The 16,553-nt window shown below is 41.3% G+C and overlaps 2 protein-coding genes across 6 annotated transcripts in view; one reads left to right on the top strand and one right to left on the bottom strand.

The window, feature by feature from the left end:
• The window catches only part of APOO (apolipoprotein O), an 18,416-nt gene extending 12,897 nt beyond the window's left edge, over window positions 1–5,519 (bottom strand). For 3 of the 5 annotated variants that reach the window (XM_081859191.1, XM_081859190.1, XM_081859189.1), the window contains exons 1-3: window positions 5,421–5,519; window positions 2,308–2,418; window positions 1,981–2,100 (exon numbers count right to left, since the gene is read on the bottom strand). In XM_081859191.1, coding sequence (XP_081715317.1) covers window positions 1,981–2,100; window positions 2,308–2,418; window positions 5,421–5,429 — 240 coding nt within the window. In that variant the 5' untranslated portion in view covers window positions 5,430–5,519. Of the gene's footprint in view, window positions 1–1,980; window positions 2,101–2,307; window positions 2,419–4,673; window positions 5,064–5,366 lie in introns of those variants that run through there. The other 2 variants (XM_081859192.1, XM_081859193.1) reach the window with 2 other exon arrangements.
• On the top strand, window positions 5,428–16,553 carry LOC309340426 (uncharacterized protein CXorf58; the record flags this gene model as incomplete). Its single annotated transcript, XM_081859188.1, is given in 9 exon segments — window positions 5,428–5,518; window positions 5,521–5,731; window positions 7,366–7,465; window positions 9,621–9,715; window positions 11,325–11,436; window positions 12,874–13,005; window positions 13,744–13,973; window positions 14,813–14,954; window positions 16,314–16,553. Coding segments are annotated over 9 exon segments (1,275 nt in total). The 3' UTR covers window positions 16,476–16,553.

Below are 16,553 nucleotides of genomic sequence, written 5' to 3'. Positions count from 1 at the left end.
TTACAAAATAACTGCATGTGTGTGATTTGGGTGGGGGAGCAGACAAGTGCACTAGCTCTAGCCCCTTCCTCTATTTCTGTAACCTTACAACTCATGGAAGCTCATGTCTCACTCTACTCATCAGACTGACCTCATGAGGAGGGGAAAGAGGAGCTCTCCATTCCCATATCTGAGGCAGCAATTCCTGAATCCTGACTGAGGTAGCTTCCCTCACTTCTCATTTTTTCTGATATGGAAGGCAAGAGACTTTAGGAAGTCAAAATACTCAAATGTCCTGGCTGCTGCTTTCCGACTTCTTAGCCAGGGTGGGAACAAAGAAAGAGATCAAATCCTGCACAAGCACTACATAGTGCACATCCCAGCCAGTGGTCTAGGGGGACAAGGCTAGTCCCCTGAATGTTCCCCATGCACCTCGTTCCCAAAGCCTGGGAAGCTTCTGCCCAGCATAGGGTGGGAGGTGTGATGCTCAAGGGTCCAAGAGCCACCCAGGCTTTGAGAAGGAGGCAGGAGGTCTCCAGCTTCCTATCAGACCCCTGGTGCCTCCTTCCCAAAGCCTGGGAAGCGTCTGCCCAGCTTAGGGAGGAAGGCACGATGTTCATGCATGCAAAGTCAGGGTGTCACAATGTCACATGCGTGATGTGCTGCCCCATCGCCCTTGCAAGCTGGTGCCTCTAGCTCCAGCTGTTCCCCTACGAAAATTTTCATAGAGAAATCCCAATGAAAATCCTCGTTATTATATATTTTACATGGCTGTTTATTTGCATATATTTTAAATTTTTATATATGGATGTTTTATGATTTTTTTGATGGCTTATATTTGTAATGCCTAATAAAGGTTTGACGAAGAAAAAAAATTTCATCACATGCCACTGCTCCCAGTAATACTCACAACCAGGAAGCAACATGGAAGTGGTACCAAGAATGGTGCCACAGCTGCAAATTAAACCAGAACAACCTGAACCACAAGCAAGATATTACTGGAACATGGCACGTGTTGGCTTAGTTTTTAAAGGTAGGTTAAAAAAACAGGGCTGTGCACTGCCCCATCAGCCATGACCACAATCACCGGGTCCCAAATCAGGACACTCCATCCAGAACCACCCGCACCACCCTAGAACTGGCCCCAAAGTAGTTCAGGTGCAGGGCTTATGTTTATTTGGTTAAAAACAACAACACCAAAGCCTAATTAAACGTACAGCCATGAGAGGCAGAGGAAGGAAGCAGAGAGCAGTGGTGTCAGTTTGGTGGGGCACTGCTTTATAAGTGCCCCACAAAAGCTGCTAGCAAAGGGGCACCCTGCAGGAAGAAAACTCTGGCAGTGGGCTCCATCCTTTTCCCTGGCTCAGGCCTTGACCGAATCCGGCACACAACCCTGTTAAAAAAATCTGCCAGCACCACCAAATTGCAGGTGGTCTCGGGGGGCCCTAAAACCAGAGGGGTGTATGGAAGCTTCGGTAACAAGACTGGGAGATTAAAATGTAAATGCATTGGCCATTAGCTTATCTGGACTACAACCTGTTTGCGGAATTCTTATACTTGTATCTCCACAATCTGAAATAATTAACAGTTAAAGCTTAGTCTCATTATGAATTTAAACTCTATAAAGTTCCTATTAACTGTACCCCTCAGCTTACTACCCGAAAACTCCATTAAGAGAACTTCCTTCAACAAAGAACAAATTGGGCATTTTCAAGCACATTTGTTACAGGTGCTAAGTAACATGTGTTAACACTCAATTTGTGCCTGAAACCAAACAAAAACTAGGTCAGAGAGCTTGTCAGGCAAATCTGTATTTAGAAAATGGTAGAATTACTTCAAGACAGCATATCCTGGCAAAATGATGATATGGGGACATCTGTATCAACAGATATATGCAAGAGAACTGGTTCTACTCATGGGAAGTTCTGGAATGAGATCTTCATGCTAGTATGAATTCATCAGTTGCCAGGACTCTCAATGACATATTACATACTGCTATACCTGAAACCAGGCTGTGTATGGCTCCAAAGATTGCCGCACATAACAGATACCTTCCTCCAACTGTGTATGCGTATCTTCCACATACTTTGATTTTGGTGATGGACTAGTATAGAGTGAAAGCTGTGAACAACAGAAAACACAAAGTTACTTGCTATTGTCAAATTATTCCACAATAATAAACATTAAGTAGTACTGCATTACTTCAGGACATCAATGTGTATGCAGAATTGCACCCCAGAAAGAGGAACCTTCTTAATTAAGAATGGCCACATTGAAACTGGGTGCTGGCTAACCGAAAACAATTGTTTACAGACAACAGACTCTTACCTCATCAACTTTCAGTAAGTTCTTTTTAGATGCATCATTCTCAGGAGCAGCGGCATAAACTTGTACAGCAAGGAAGCTTAAACTAGCAGGAGCAGCCATTAATAGCTTTACCTAAATATGATGAAAACATTTATATTTTATGGGCTCAGGTGGAATTATACTGCACATCCCATACGCCTAATATACATGCAGATAAAAAAGCCAGGGTGTTTATCAGAAGTGTGCAGTTAGAGAACCCTGTCCACTGTTACCAATCTACATTTTTCTCAGGACAGTGGTGCCTCGCAAGACGAAATTAATTTGTTCCGCGAGTCTCTTCGTCTTGCGGTTTTTTCGTCTTGCGAAGCACGGCTATTAGCGGCTTAGAAAAGGGGGGGGGGAGGGGAAAAACTCACAAGAACTCACAATAAGTTTTTGTCTTGTGAAGCAAGCCCATAGGGAAATTCGTCTTGCGAAGCACCTCAAAAACGGAAAACTCTTTCATCTAGCAAGTTTTTCATCTTGCGAGGCATTCGTCTTGCGGGGCACCACTGTATTTCTGTTTGCATTTCTTGAGGATAGCATGTCAATAACATTTCTGTTTTCAGTTAAGCCTGAACTGGAGCACAGTGGAGGCAAATCAATATTTTCTGATAAGCTTCCACAGAAATCTAGCTTGAAAAGCTGTGCTTTCAATTCCTGACACTCAGCTGCCATCAGAAATGAAACTGTCCATTTCTGTAGTTGTTTATTGTTATAAATAAATATTAATTACCAAAGAAGAGAACATACTAACCTCCAGAGGTTAGGGAAATTAGTTCTTTGGAGATAATCTGTAAATACCAATACCAACATGTTTGCTACAATAAATTTAGGAATGAGGCAAGATGAATAGAGCACACAAATTATATAAATGTCTGACGGCATAAGGACTACAAACAATTTGTATCACTCTTCCAAGGATTTAAAGCCACCCATATTCAGAACAATGGTCAGGCATCACTTAAAGAGAAAGAAAAGCAGTGTGTGCAGATCCTTGTTTGTCTAGATCCTTATTTGTCTACCATACTAAATTGGGCAGGGGCAGAGGGGAGAGAACACTTGGGAGACAGAGAATCTTTATGTGCACACTTGAGCTCCCACATGGCATTGCTGAATTTGAGTGAATACTTCAAATAGAAATCATACTATCAGTAACATGTTCTCTTAAAATAAACAGATGCCTAAAATAGAACACTTCAATCTTCATCAGGTTTTCTATGGTTGCCACCCAGTGCACTTTTATTTGGAATTAAGCACCACTGAAGTTGGGGAGGGGAATTTTTTCTGTAAATATGCATATGATTATAATGTAGAACACAAAGCTCTGCAAATGCTCAGTACTGAAAATGGCCCAGAAAGTTTAATTTATACTTTTAACTGTTAATTCATAGACTATCTAGTGTGCATAGTGTTTTATCAAAAGGAAGGCATTTAATAGCCTCTATTTTACAACCATGTTCAAAACTACCATTGAATTATTTATTTTGTTCCACAAAACGTATTTACTTGATTGTACTGAAACCACAGCAGTTAAATTAGCAACGAAGACAGAATAACAAAGTCTTCAAATCCAAGAGTTAAGAGCATATGCATTTTTCTTCCACAAATTAACTGGTTAGGAGTATGAATTACATCAAATACAGTTAAGTGAAAAACAGATCATGATTTTTTTAACAATTACATTGTTAATTAACATACAAAACACCTTTCTATTTCACAAAGCTTGGTCCTATAGCTCCCCCTGTAGAATGGCAGGATGTATAACCCTAGAAAACTAGCAACTACTGTACTGTATTTTCAAACATCTGAATATAAACTGAAACATACAAATCAACAATCAATGCTCCTCTGATGAGGGATGAGTAGTTACTCCTATAACAGATCCGAAATAAGTTTCATTGTCCCTCTGTATCAGAAGCAAAACTTCACTCAGGTTTGTAGGCATTGTGAATTCTAATACAAATTACATGGCAGACCATCTTCCTTTAAAAAAATAATAATAATAGTTCCATATATTGTTTGCCCCTGCAGTATCCCATGCAAAACAGCAAAAGCAAAGAGGCTTGTGGCACCTTAAAAACTAACGGATTTATTATGGAATAATAAAACATCTGTGCATTACAGTTCACTTCATGATGAGTTACTTAATCTATTCATATGTAAACATAGGCTCAGAAGTCCTACTGAATTCTATGGGGTTTAATCCACAGGAAGTGGTGTTAGGACTGCAACCTCCATCTTTGAAGGTGATAAAGGATTCTCTAGTTGTGCTACGAACTAAGGCTGCATCCCTACAGCCACTTACTTATCTGAGAGCACGTCTCACAGAATTCAGTGGTATTTACTTCTGATTTGACGTGTGCAGGATTGCACTATAAGCAACTCCTCTACAACACAAGACTACAATCCTAAACTTGCTTGGGAGTCAGCGCCATCAAACTGCATGCGATTTAGTCGTTTTAAAAAGCCTGCTAGGAACTAGGAACTCTGCTGGGAAATGAACACCGACAGGGGAACATCATCACTGGGGTTTTTTTGATCGCCATATGCGTATATCTAATCGAGCCGACAGCACCAGATCGCATTTAGATTCTTTTCTAAATGGGAGGGAAGAGGTGATTTGCGCGAGGGCTGAAATACGAGTTGAACTCCGTATTGTATTGACCCAGCATCGAGAGGGCTCCCTATGTGTGCGGGCGGAGGATTCGGAATTAGAAGACCAGTTCACTCTCCGGTCCGCCTCGCTCTCCCCCCCCCCACCCCGAGGAGCCCAAACGGCCACACAAAAGACAAAACTGAAGAGGGCGGGGCTGTTAACCCCAGCGCGCGCAAACCTCCGTCTACACCCCCTTTTTTAAAAACCCGCCGCAATTGATCGGCATGTTTCCATGGCAACCGCGCGGTAATACGAGCGCGGCGCCGACCGTAACGGCGCAAGGGCGCGCGCGCGCACACACACACACACACACACAGTTCGAAAGTCGCGCGCGGCGAAACAGAGCCGGGGCTGGGTGCGGAGGAAGAGAAAGAAAACTAACCACAGTGATATCGTTCAATTCCCTCCTCAAGAACTACCGGTGAAACTTTCTCACCTTGAACATGCCGAGGACAGCGCCGCTGCTGGAGTGCGGCGCGACGGCAATGACGCACAAACCACGCGCCGCGGGCGGACGCCAGAGAGGCACCAGCGCGACACGGGAGAAGGGGGAGGAGAGACGTCGCGCGCGATTGGTGGGCGGTGCCCAACTTGGCTTCCGGTCGCGTTGCGCGTCCCTGTTGCTAGGCGACCGGCGAAAGGAGTTCGACTGCAGCGCCTGCGGGCTCTTGAGTCGAGGATGGCCACGATATGGAGCAGGAGCTCTCGCCTGGCAGGATCCAAGAATGACAGCAGAGTAAAGCGGAGGTAAGGGCGTCGGATAAGCTGGGAGCCTGGCTCCGGGCTGAAAGTGGGCTATGCTTTTCCAATTCTACCGTGAATCTGTTAAGGACAGAGCGGAAGGAGTTGGCCGTGCGGGTTTCGCGTGGGGGCTTTTACCATCCGCATGTGAGGCAGGCGCTCAGTAAATGTAGCTTTCCCCGCGTGCTGAATTTCCGCCTCACCCAACTCTTAAGGAAACGCGACAGAAAACGATTTACACACATGTAAAAGCCGCTCTGAAAATGCTTTAAAAAAAAAAATACATCGAGTTTTCCATAAGGCTCACCATTGCCACCTCGTGTCATGTTGTATATTGCACTTGAAACACGCTTAAAACGTTTTATTTGCAGCTGAGTCCCTAGTCTAAGCATACCTCGGATTTAAGTCCCAACGGCCGGCTTCTGACGTGTTTGCAGGGGGAGCGTAATGTAACACGTTGAAAAGTTTGTGCAAGTTGGAAAAAGCTAATCAATCTTTAAATATGAATATGGATCTGTGTGGACTCTGGCCCCCAAACTACAAGGGTTGAACAAATAGAACAACTTGTTTTGTGAGCAGTTTTCTGAAGAATATATGTTCTTCTATGGCTCAAAAACATTGGCCTGGAGAGCACAGTTTAATCAATGTTGAAGGGTGCCACCTTTTTGATGGTCAGAAACCAGTACAGTGGTACCTCTGGTTACGTACTAAATTCATTCCGGAGGTCCGTTCTTAACCGAAACTGTTCCTAACCTGAGGTAGAGGTATCACTTTAGCTAATGGAGCTTCCCACTGCTGCCGTGCCGCCGCCGCGTGATTTCTGTTCTCATCCTGAAGCAAAGTTCTTAAGCCAAGGTACTATTTCTGGGTTAGCGGAGTCTATAACCTGAAGCATATGTAACCTGAAGCGTATGTAACCCGAGGTACTACTGTATTAGAAACAGAGATGTGACAGCTAGGAGCTAAATGGCACCTTAAACCCAGGTTATGGGGGCAAAAACAGAATGTTTAGGCATGCTTTTTTATAATAAGAATACAAAGCTGTAAATGAATGAATTGCAGCTAAATCATGTTCATTTTTCACTTGGTCTAGTCCTTCCCCTGCCCACCCCCCTAATATTTTTAAGAGGGTCTCTTCTCCATCCTTCAGAGAGTAGCTGGAAGGGGAGGCAGGAAAAGGTCTTCCTTTCCTTCCACTCTGCAGGTTTAACCTGAATTCCTAGGCGCAGTACTGCGCCCAGAGCTCAAACTGCTTGCACTAATGAAATTCCCTGTTTCAAAATGCATCAAGAACAATGGGAGTTTCAAACATTGTCAGAAACTTTGTGTCTGTAATAGCTGCAAAACAGAAAGCAACAGGGAAGCTCTTTCCAGCATGTGGGTGCAGGCTGGCGCAGAGCTTGTATGAGGCCTGGGGAGTAAAGGACTTGTTAGGGTAAAGTTATCAACTCAAACAGCATAAGTTTGGCAGGCCCCTGGCGGACCAGCGCTGGCTGTCATAGCTCTCTGAGGTCCAGAACAAGTGTACCCAGCTATGCACCCTTCCTCCCTCTATGGGCTTGTGGGGATTTAATTGATTTCTGGCAATAATTTTAAGTTCCAATCACTATAGTCTGGTGATTTGCAATTTATTCCACCAGGTCTCATCCTGACGCAGCAGCAAAAACTATTCAGAAGGCGTGGTGGAGTCACACAAGGCTACGGTTGTATAGACTCATGAAACATACAATTCGGGCAGCGGTATGCTCTTGCATGTGATTTGGGCTGACTAGATGTACTCCTATAGTTTAATGTGTCATTATAACTCTATTTTTAAAGTGGTTTCCCTTTGTATGGATGCATTGAGGAATAGAAACAAGCTCTGGCTTGCAAGGGGTATCCCTCAAGGTATCATGAATATATTTGTTTTATTTGTAACAGTATACACACAAATATTCCAAAGCCAGCAGGGACCCAGGGATAATGCTTTCATGCTCTCTGTCACTGTTGGCAGTAGAAATCTGCTAACACAGAGGGGCTGGGCTGTGTGTTGTAAGAGGAAAGCCCACCAGAAAGTTGCTGCATCCTAAATTACTGAGCAGCAAGAATTGATTTTTGGCCATTTCCCCATCAGGAATAATTATTGCTCCTGAAAGTAAAACAGTACAAATTCGGAAGCTCAGAGGTGGGCCACAACTGGTTTAAGATTTTAAAGGTCTAACCAGCACAGTGAATTGAGGCCAGAAATAACTTGGTAACCAATGCAGAAGGCTACTATATTAGATAATATAATTGGAGTCAAAACCATAGTAGATGCATTTGTTTGAAGTTTGCCAACCATCTTCAGAGCATGACTTCTGTTTCAGTGTATCTGAAGAAGTGTGCATGCACACGAAAGCTCATACCTAGAACTAACTTAGTTGGTCTTTAAGGTGCTACTGGAAGGAATTTTTTTCTTTTATTTTGTTTTGACTATGGCAGACCAACACGGCTACCTATCTGTAACTAAATATAGAGTGCATTACATTACCCTGTATGTAGTTGAAGCATGAGGCCAACCCCAGTTACTCTAGATTGTGCACAAGTTAGTGCACAAACTGAAGTTGATAAAAAGCACTCCTGGCCATTGTTACCACCTGGTTATCCTGGGACCAGGCAGTGACCAAAAGTACACACACACACACACACGCAATCTTCATTGCTCTTCATTACTCCCAGTCTTCCATGCCTTTCAAGCCAAATAAGCAAATAATGACCCGTTACTTTTTTCTAATTTGTCTGAAGATATGTTGGTTTGCTGCAGACCCTGTAATAGCCAATGCCTCAACATTCTAGTTGAAGTTAGACGTTGACGGGCCCCTGTTCTTTTTCAGACTGAAAAGGTGACTAAATAAATGGGCCTTCAACAGAAAGTTGCAGTGTGCCATGTTCCTATTCAGGGTTCTAGTTAGCCATGCATTCTTCCTGCATACTCCATTCTATTACCTTATCCTCCAATTTTCCATTTCCATCCATATAGACTCTCAACATTCTGTGGTCACTGAGTTTATTTCTTATTTTGTTTTGGGGAGTAGTTGCTGTTTACAAGAGGGGTTGTCCTTAGAATTTTTCTTTAAAATAATTTCTACTTCTGTACATTGATGTTTGTTTAAAAACAGTTACACCAGGCAAGTTACAACAATATAAAATTACAAAATTAAAGTCAATTAAAACACTTCAGAGTTGGAGTCCTGCCCTTCTATAGCATGCTGATACTTCCCTCTTCCTTTACTCCTGACCTGGGTTGTGACTGTAATATATTCCACCTTTACTGTAAAATTGCTGCATTTCCGTGCACTCTTGTTTCCGTTACAGTGTTTCGTTGCGCCTGAAGCAGTTTAGTCATGTTGGCCACATGACCCGGAAAGCTCTGTGGACAAACGCTGGCTCCCTCAGCCTGAAAGCGAGATGAGCGCCGCAACCCTATGGTTGCCTTGGACTGGACTTAACCGTCCAGGGGTCCTTTACTTTTTTTTAACCTTCATATGTACATTTTATTGTTATCTGCTCTAGAATTATTATTCACAGTGAAGAGCAGGTAGAGATTTTTTTTTGCTTTTTCTTGATTTTCCACACGACAAAAAATTTACATTCCAACCTATTTATACAAATCCTTAAATTCCTAACAAAGAGTTATTTTGTTTAAGTCTTTTTCTTAATTTACAAATTCTTAATTTCTCCATATGACTTCCAACCTCCTCACTGAGGGTTCCTCCTTTTTTCTTTTTAATTATCACTGCTTCAGTATGCCTTATTTCTTTTGTTTTGTCTCATATATACTTATTTATTTATTTATTGCAAGATAGAGATATTTTAAATGCTGCTTTAAAACAAAGCTTGTTGAAAACTCTCTGAGCAAAACATATATTTATTTCAGGAGTACTGCATTACCCATGATATTTTGAAAAGAGTGTGTCCTTTGGAGGCTGAACTTCTTAAAGATCCTACACTTACGTGCAGAGTTCGATTCAGGTAAAAGTATGAAATTTCCATGCCTTAGTTTAATATATTTTGTTTAGTTCAACGGTCTCTTTCTTCACCTTTTAAATGTTACTATGTAGGGGTGATTCCAATGGAGTAAGTTTCTTCCAAAGAAGAGTAATTGAGAATGAATTATTCCTATTGATAAATGAACAAATATATTATTCTACTTTGCGTAGCAGTAGCTTCATAAGAACAGTAGTATACAAGAATCATAAGCATCTCATAGTGATACTTTACTATGAAAAAACACCAATATAGACTCCTTCTGAGCAAGTGTATTTTTACTGATGACAGTAACTAAGGCTGCCGTCCTAAGTATATCTTTCTGCTTGATAAGCTGATTTTCAACATGCAGGAGGTGTAGGTAGATAGATAGATAGGCATTTAGACAGCTTATAGTCTGAAATGATATAGACTTTACCAAGTGATTTTACTGAACATATACATTTGATCTTATTTCCTTATAACTATGTCCAAGATTGTTGCCTTAAACACACTTGAGCCCCATCCATAGAGTTCCCTTGACTTGATAGCATTGGCAGAGCTGCTGTTAACAGAGGACAGCAAGAGATCTATTTTCATTACTTCCTCCCAAGATGTACCAAGACTCACTGGTCAGCTATATGTTTAGCACTGCAAATTTAATTCTAGTCCAGTGAGGCAAAATGTGTTCTCTGTTCCCAGCAGATAGAGATCCAGAAAGGAAAACATTTTACACGCATAGGGTAGAATTCAACATGGTGCTAATTTGATCATTCTGTCAACGCAAGCATTTCATTTCTTTCGTCAGATAAATTTTTATTGGTTTTTCATTATAAATACATATAAACATATACCGTATTGATTACATAATTTACATATATGATATAATTTACATATATATCAATGCAACCATTTCTTCCTTCATGCACTATTCTGGGGGTTCTACTAATCCAGAGCAGATTTGGGGGAAGAGGAGCGGAAAGCCCCACTGCAATATTGGGAATCCTTGCCCTGGCTTCCACTAGTGAACCAGGTTAGTTAAATCCATCCCATAGACCTGAATTTGCATACAGGATCATAAAATCATAGAATCATAGAGTTGGAAGAGACCACAAGGGCCATCGAGTCCAACCCCCTGCCAAGCAGGAAACACCATCAGAGCACTCCTGACATATGGTTGTCAAGCCTCTGCTTAAAGACCTCCAAAGAAGGAGACTCCACCACACACCTTGGCAGCAAATTCCACTGTCGAACAGCTCTTACTGTCAGGAAGTTCTTCCTAATGTTTAGGTGGAATCTTTTTTCTTGTAGTTTGGAACCATTGCTCCGTGTCCGCTTCTCTGGAGCAGCAGAAAACAACCTTTCTCCCTCCTCTATGAATGGAGCTAATCCCATACCTTTCAAGGGAACATACTCTTAACATGTGTTTGGGATTAAGGATATAATTTGTTGGATTGTCTTTGTTAAATAAAACCACAGATGGATTTTTAAAACATCGCCAATCATAGTATTTAAATTAGAACTAAAATGAAAACAGTCATTTCCATTGCCAAACAATAAATAAGCTGTTTAATAACAATAGGTAATTAAGTTCTGGTGTTTCCCCTCCCTTCAGATTAGCTGGATCTGATTTCCCCCCTTTCGTTGTGTTCAAGATATTTTGCAAGTCAAGAGACCAAAACACCCATTACATCACTGGGAAAAGCGTAATAACAGCAACAAGTGAGGTAACCTATTGGATATTTTTTTAAATGTTCTGTATCATCTGTTACCTAAGCTTGATACTATAATAAGTTGTTCTTTATATTTAAAACGCTACCGTTCTTAATTATGATAACTTTACACCAGCTGTGAGGAATCAGAATTGTAGAGTTGGAAGGGATCATGAGGGTCAACAATTCCAACCCCCTGCAATGCAGAAATCTCAGCCCATGGGCCTAAGTAGGCCAAGCAGAGATCCTAATTTAGCCAGTGAGGAAGTCAAAGTACTGGGAACCTTGGGAGGAAGTGATCATGTTCTCTTGGGTTTCATTATATAGAAGCAAGGAAAAGCTGAGTATAGTTGGATACCCACTCTGAACTTGAAGGCTGATTTCAGAAATCTTAAGGAACTACTGAGTGAAATGCCATAGTCAGAAATACTTAAAGAGAAGGGAGTCCAAGATGGATGGGAGTTTCTTAAAGGTGAAATATTGAAGGCACAAATGCAGACAATTCCAACAAGAGCAAAAACAAGGGTCCGGAAACCAAGCCTGATGAGGAACAGTTGAGGGAATTGGGTATGGTTAGCCTGGAAAATTAAAGACTGAGAGGAGACAAGATAGCTGTCTTCAAATACCTAATGAGTTGTCAAATGGAAGAGGGAGCAAGTTTGTTTTCTTCTGCTCTGGAGGGTAGGACTCGAACCAATAGCTTCAAATTAAAAGGAGATTCCAACTAAGCATCAATAAGACTTTCTGACAGTAAGACCTGTTTGACAGTAGAACGGTCTCCTTCAGGAGGTGGTGGACTCTCCTTCCTTGGATGTTTTTAAGCCAAGGTTAGATGGCTATCTAACATATGCTTTGCTTGAGATTCCAGCAGTGCAGGAGTTTGGACTAGATGACCCTTGGGATCCCTTCACCTCTACAATTCTATGATTCTTTAGAATTTTTTGAGTTCTTAGTGTTTTGGTTCTAAGACATCACAGTTAGTGTACAGATTGCCCTCCCCATCAATATCTGTTTCTTCACATTGTGTTTGAATTTACTATTTGAAATTGTACCCTGCACTTCACATACTAAGTGGTGTACACTAAAATATTAAGAATATTATAAACTTACTGTATGATGCACACACTTTGTACGGAGAACATGTTATGCTGTTCTTCCCTCTCAAAAACTGATGTGGAAACATGTAACACTTAGCTCATGATGGAAAGCAGGATGCAGCTACATTTCCTTCATGAGACTAGGATTATTTTCCACTAAGCTTCTGAACCATGCCTTAGAAAATGCATCATCAAGCTCCTATAAAATTTTCAGATCCAAAATTGATGCACTTTTGATTATAATGGTATAATCAGGCTGAGCTTTGTCTTGAATGCATGAGGATTTCAGAATGGTGATTTAGGGTAGAGTTACAGTGACATTGAGGCTATTTCTATATTTTCTGATGATTGATAGGCGGCTGTTGATGCTTGCAAGTTAATGGGATACCGGAAATATTATAATCAGATACTGCAGGATGAACTTCAGCATAAGAAATACGGAATAACAGAGGAATTGGATGTGGCTACAATAAGAGACCACGTACAAGTAAGCAATGCTTATGTTCTCCACCCTTTATGCCATAATTAATTACAGTGGTACCTCGGGTTACATACGCTTCAGGTTACAGACTCTGCTAACCCAGAAATAGTGCTTCAGGTTAAGAACTTTGCTTCAGGATGAGAACGGAAATCGGGCTCCGGCGGCGCGGCGGCAGCAGGAGGCCCCATTAGCTAAAGTGGTGCTTCAGGTTAAGAACAGTTTCAGGTTAAGTACGGACCTCCGGAACGAATTAAGTACTTAACCTGAGGTACCACTGTAATTAATCTGATAATGGAAAAGACCGAACACGTGGGAAGGGTTGGAGGAGGGAATGAATGAGTCCAAGACCCTGCTTCCAGTCTCACTTGGGAAGAGGTTTGGAGGAAGATCTGAGCAGCCCCAAAGTCAACTTAAATACAACACTAGTAAGAGCAAGGCAACAGCATAATACCACACACACTGTGATTATATTTGTGTATTTGTAAAATTCAGTTTAATAATCCAGGCAACAGATCCTATAGAAAATATTATGTTAGCAGTAATAATGTACAATGCAACCCTACATATTTTAGAAGTAAGTTCCACTGCATTCAGAGGGACTTACTTCACAGAATTGGAGCCTTAGGATTCATTTTCTTGGCTGATAAAATGGAAGAATTGCAGTAAAGGGGGTAGTTTACAAAAGATAACCAGAGAATCCTAGTACAACTTTCTTATACATATTGTTCTTTCATGACTGTCTAGTATAGCAATCTCATGGATGAGGTTCCAGCATACTATGGTGGCAGACATAACTGCTGGAGAAGGCTGTCTTTACATGATTTTCCCAGATCAATGATTGTGTATGACATCATGGACTATGCACAGTCTGGGAAGCTATCTACCAGACTTAGGATGGAATTGCCATTTCTGCTGCTGAGGCCACAGAATGAAGAAACGTGTCGTGCTCAAATCATGGCTATTTGTCAAATCAGGTAAATCAGAGCTTTTCAAACTCCTCATGTTGGTGACACACTTTTTAGACATGCATCATTTCACGGCAGAAGCGGCAAATCGCAACCCGCGCACGGGCAGACACTGGTTGCATTCTGCTCAGGATGCGAACGGGGCTCCGCAGCAGATCCCATTCGCATCCAGAGGTACCACTGTAAAGACAATGTCCATGACTGATATGGAATGGAATGTTTATTTGAAGGCAGGTGTTCCCCCTTCTGGATATAGATAAGCATTGCTCTGGCCTCAGCTATCCACTTACAGCTCTTAGTTAATACATTAATTTATTTTATTATATATTATGATCTAAACAATTACATATCATGTTTAGTTTTATAGCAGCTATGTATTTAAAGGGCTTTCCATGTAATGCTAAATGGCTCAGCTCCCATTAATTTATTTTTTAACATGATTTCAATGTAAAATATATTTGTGATAGTTTCAGTATTTTGATAATATGATACAGAAGTGTATTTTCATGTTGCTTTGGTTTTGTTGATTTAAATGTTTCATAGTGTCAGTGATAAATATATTTGTTTAATACTGACAACAAATGTGCAAGCATTACAGTGCAGTTATGACTACTCATTCATACTGGTGAAACCTAATGCTGCACCCATTAAAACATTTTTAAAGTTGTAGTCCTATGCACACTTAATTGGGACTAAATCTAGATTAACTTGGGGATGGTTTGTTGAATAGGCATGCCTAGGATTACACTGTAAAGGAGGAATTTCCTTTTTATATAGTGAATGCTGATAACATTTTTATTCTGTACAATTGTGTGGGGAAATTGTTTAAAACATTGTTTTCCCTCCAGAACTCCACCACAAATTCCCACAACTGCAATCTTCTCAAAACTGAGTAGAAAATCAGCACCTAGAACTGGGCGTCGCTCTTATCAAGCTCAGAAGAAGAATGCAAAAATGAGGAAGGCTTATAGCCTTGAGAAACAAAGAGAGGTGAGCATGTTAAAAGAAAAAGAAATTTTCTGATCAAATGGTGATAAATCTCACAGCTAAGATTCTACTAGTCTGTCTTAAAGAGCTTTTATTGTCCCCCCCCCCCCCTTGAGATGAACTTAATAAGACAGTTCTAAGATTATGACCAGGGTAACTCTACTTGTTCTACATAAAAGCCATCAGAAAGGTGAGGACAAGAGTATAACACTATGTCTAACTAATTGTTCTTGATCACCTATGCTGAGAAACGTTTGTGTAACGCACTAAATAAAGAGCCCAAAAAAGTTTGTATTTTACTGATCCTATCATTTTTATTTTGTTTTAATTTTATTAAAAGCCATTTAGACAGATTAGAAATCCATCTCCATAATTTTAAAACAACACATTTGTAGCTTTGGCATGCAAAAAATGCAGGAATTAACGTGTTAGTAAGCAACCTCACTTGCTAGATCTCAAGGGGTTGGCTGCAGTCCTTAATTGTAATAGACCTTCTAAAGAAATACCCGGTGTTTGAGATCTGCTTCTAACTAAGTGGCAATGCAAAAGGACCCCTGGACAGTTAAGTCCAGTCAAAGGAGACTATGGAGTTGCGGCGTTCATCTCGCTTTCAGGCCGAGGGAGCCGGCATTTGTCCACAGACAGCTTTCTGGGTCATGTGGCCAGCAGGACTAAACTGCTTCTGGCGCAACAGAACACTGTGACGGAAACTAGAGTGCATGGAAATGCTGTTTACTTTCCTACCACAGCGGCACCTATTGATCTCCTTGCACTGGCATGCATTCAAACTGCTAGGTTGGCAGGAGCTGGAACAGAGCAATGGGAGCTCACCCCGTTGCGGGGATTCAAACCGCTGACCTTCTGATTGGCAAGCCCAAGAGGCTCAGTGGTTTATAAAATAAGCTCTGCTTTAGTAAGTTACATCCTGCAACAAAACCTGCAATAGGGCCCCTATTGAAGGACACCATCCTGGTTGCTGCAACATAGCCTAGGAAGGAAGATTAGTGCAGACACTGCTCAAGTGTCCAATCCAAGACTGTCTTATGTTTGTTTGTTTGTTTGTTTGTTTGTTTGTTTGTTTGTTTGTTATTATGGGTGGGTTCAACTAAATGAACAAAAACTGCTAGTGCAACAGGGTCGTCCCCCCCCCTTTGTGTGCCCCATGACTTCCCTCATGAGGAGGGAGATGGTTCCATTTGGAAAGCAAAAATTCTTCCACTGATGGAATGATCACCCTCATCCCACACTGAATTCCACCTCATAGTGCAACATGTACAATGGATTCTGTTTAGGAGTATGAGGCTAAACAACTAAGCTGTGATTTCTTCTTAGAATAATCTATACTTTGTTATTTTGGAGCAGATGCTGAGAACTTCATCGTTGTTAAGTGATCATTCAGACTCCACAGTCACTGAAGAGTCAAGCCATGAAAGTCATTTGTCAGATGAAGACTGGGAGCACGAGGCAGTGAAGCTATACAACTGGGCCAGATCCCTACGAGTGGAAGATATTGGGGGAGACTAACCCATGATAAAACTTATGTTCCCTTCCATTTCTTCTGTTTGAATCACAGAATTGTAGAAAACAGATAATTTGTCCTGA

Source organism: Podarcis erhardii, assembly GCF_964252035.2.
Source record: "Podarcis erhardii genome assembly, chromosome: 4".
In the NCBI taxonomy this organism is placed as follows: domain Eukaryota; kingdom Metazoa; phylum Chordata; class Lepidosauria; order Squamata; family Lacertidae; genus Podarcis; species Podarcis erhardii.
The sequence above is the reverse complement of the archived record's forward strand: the minus strand, read 5'-3'. Positions and strand labels throughout refer to the sequence as shown.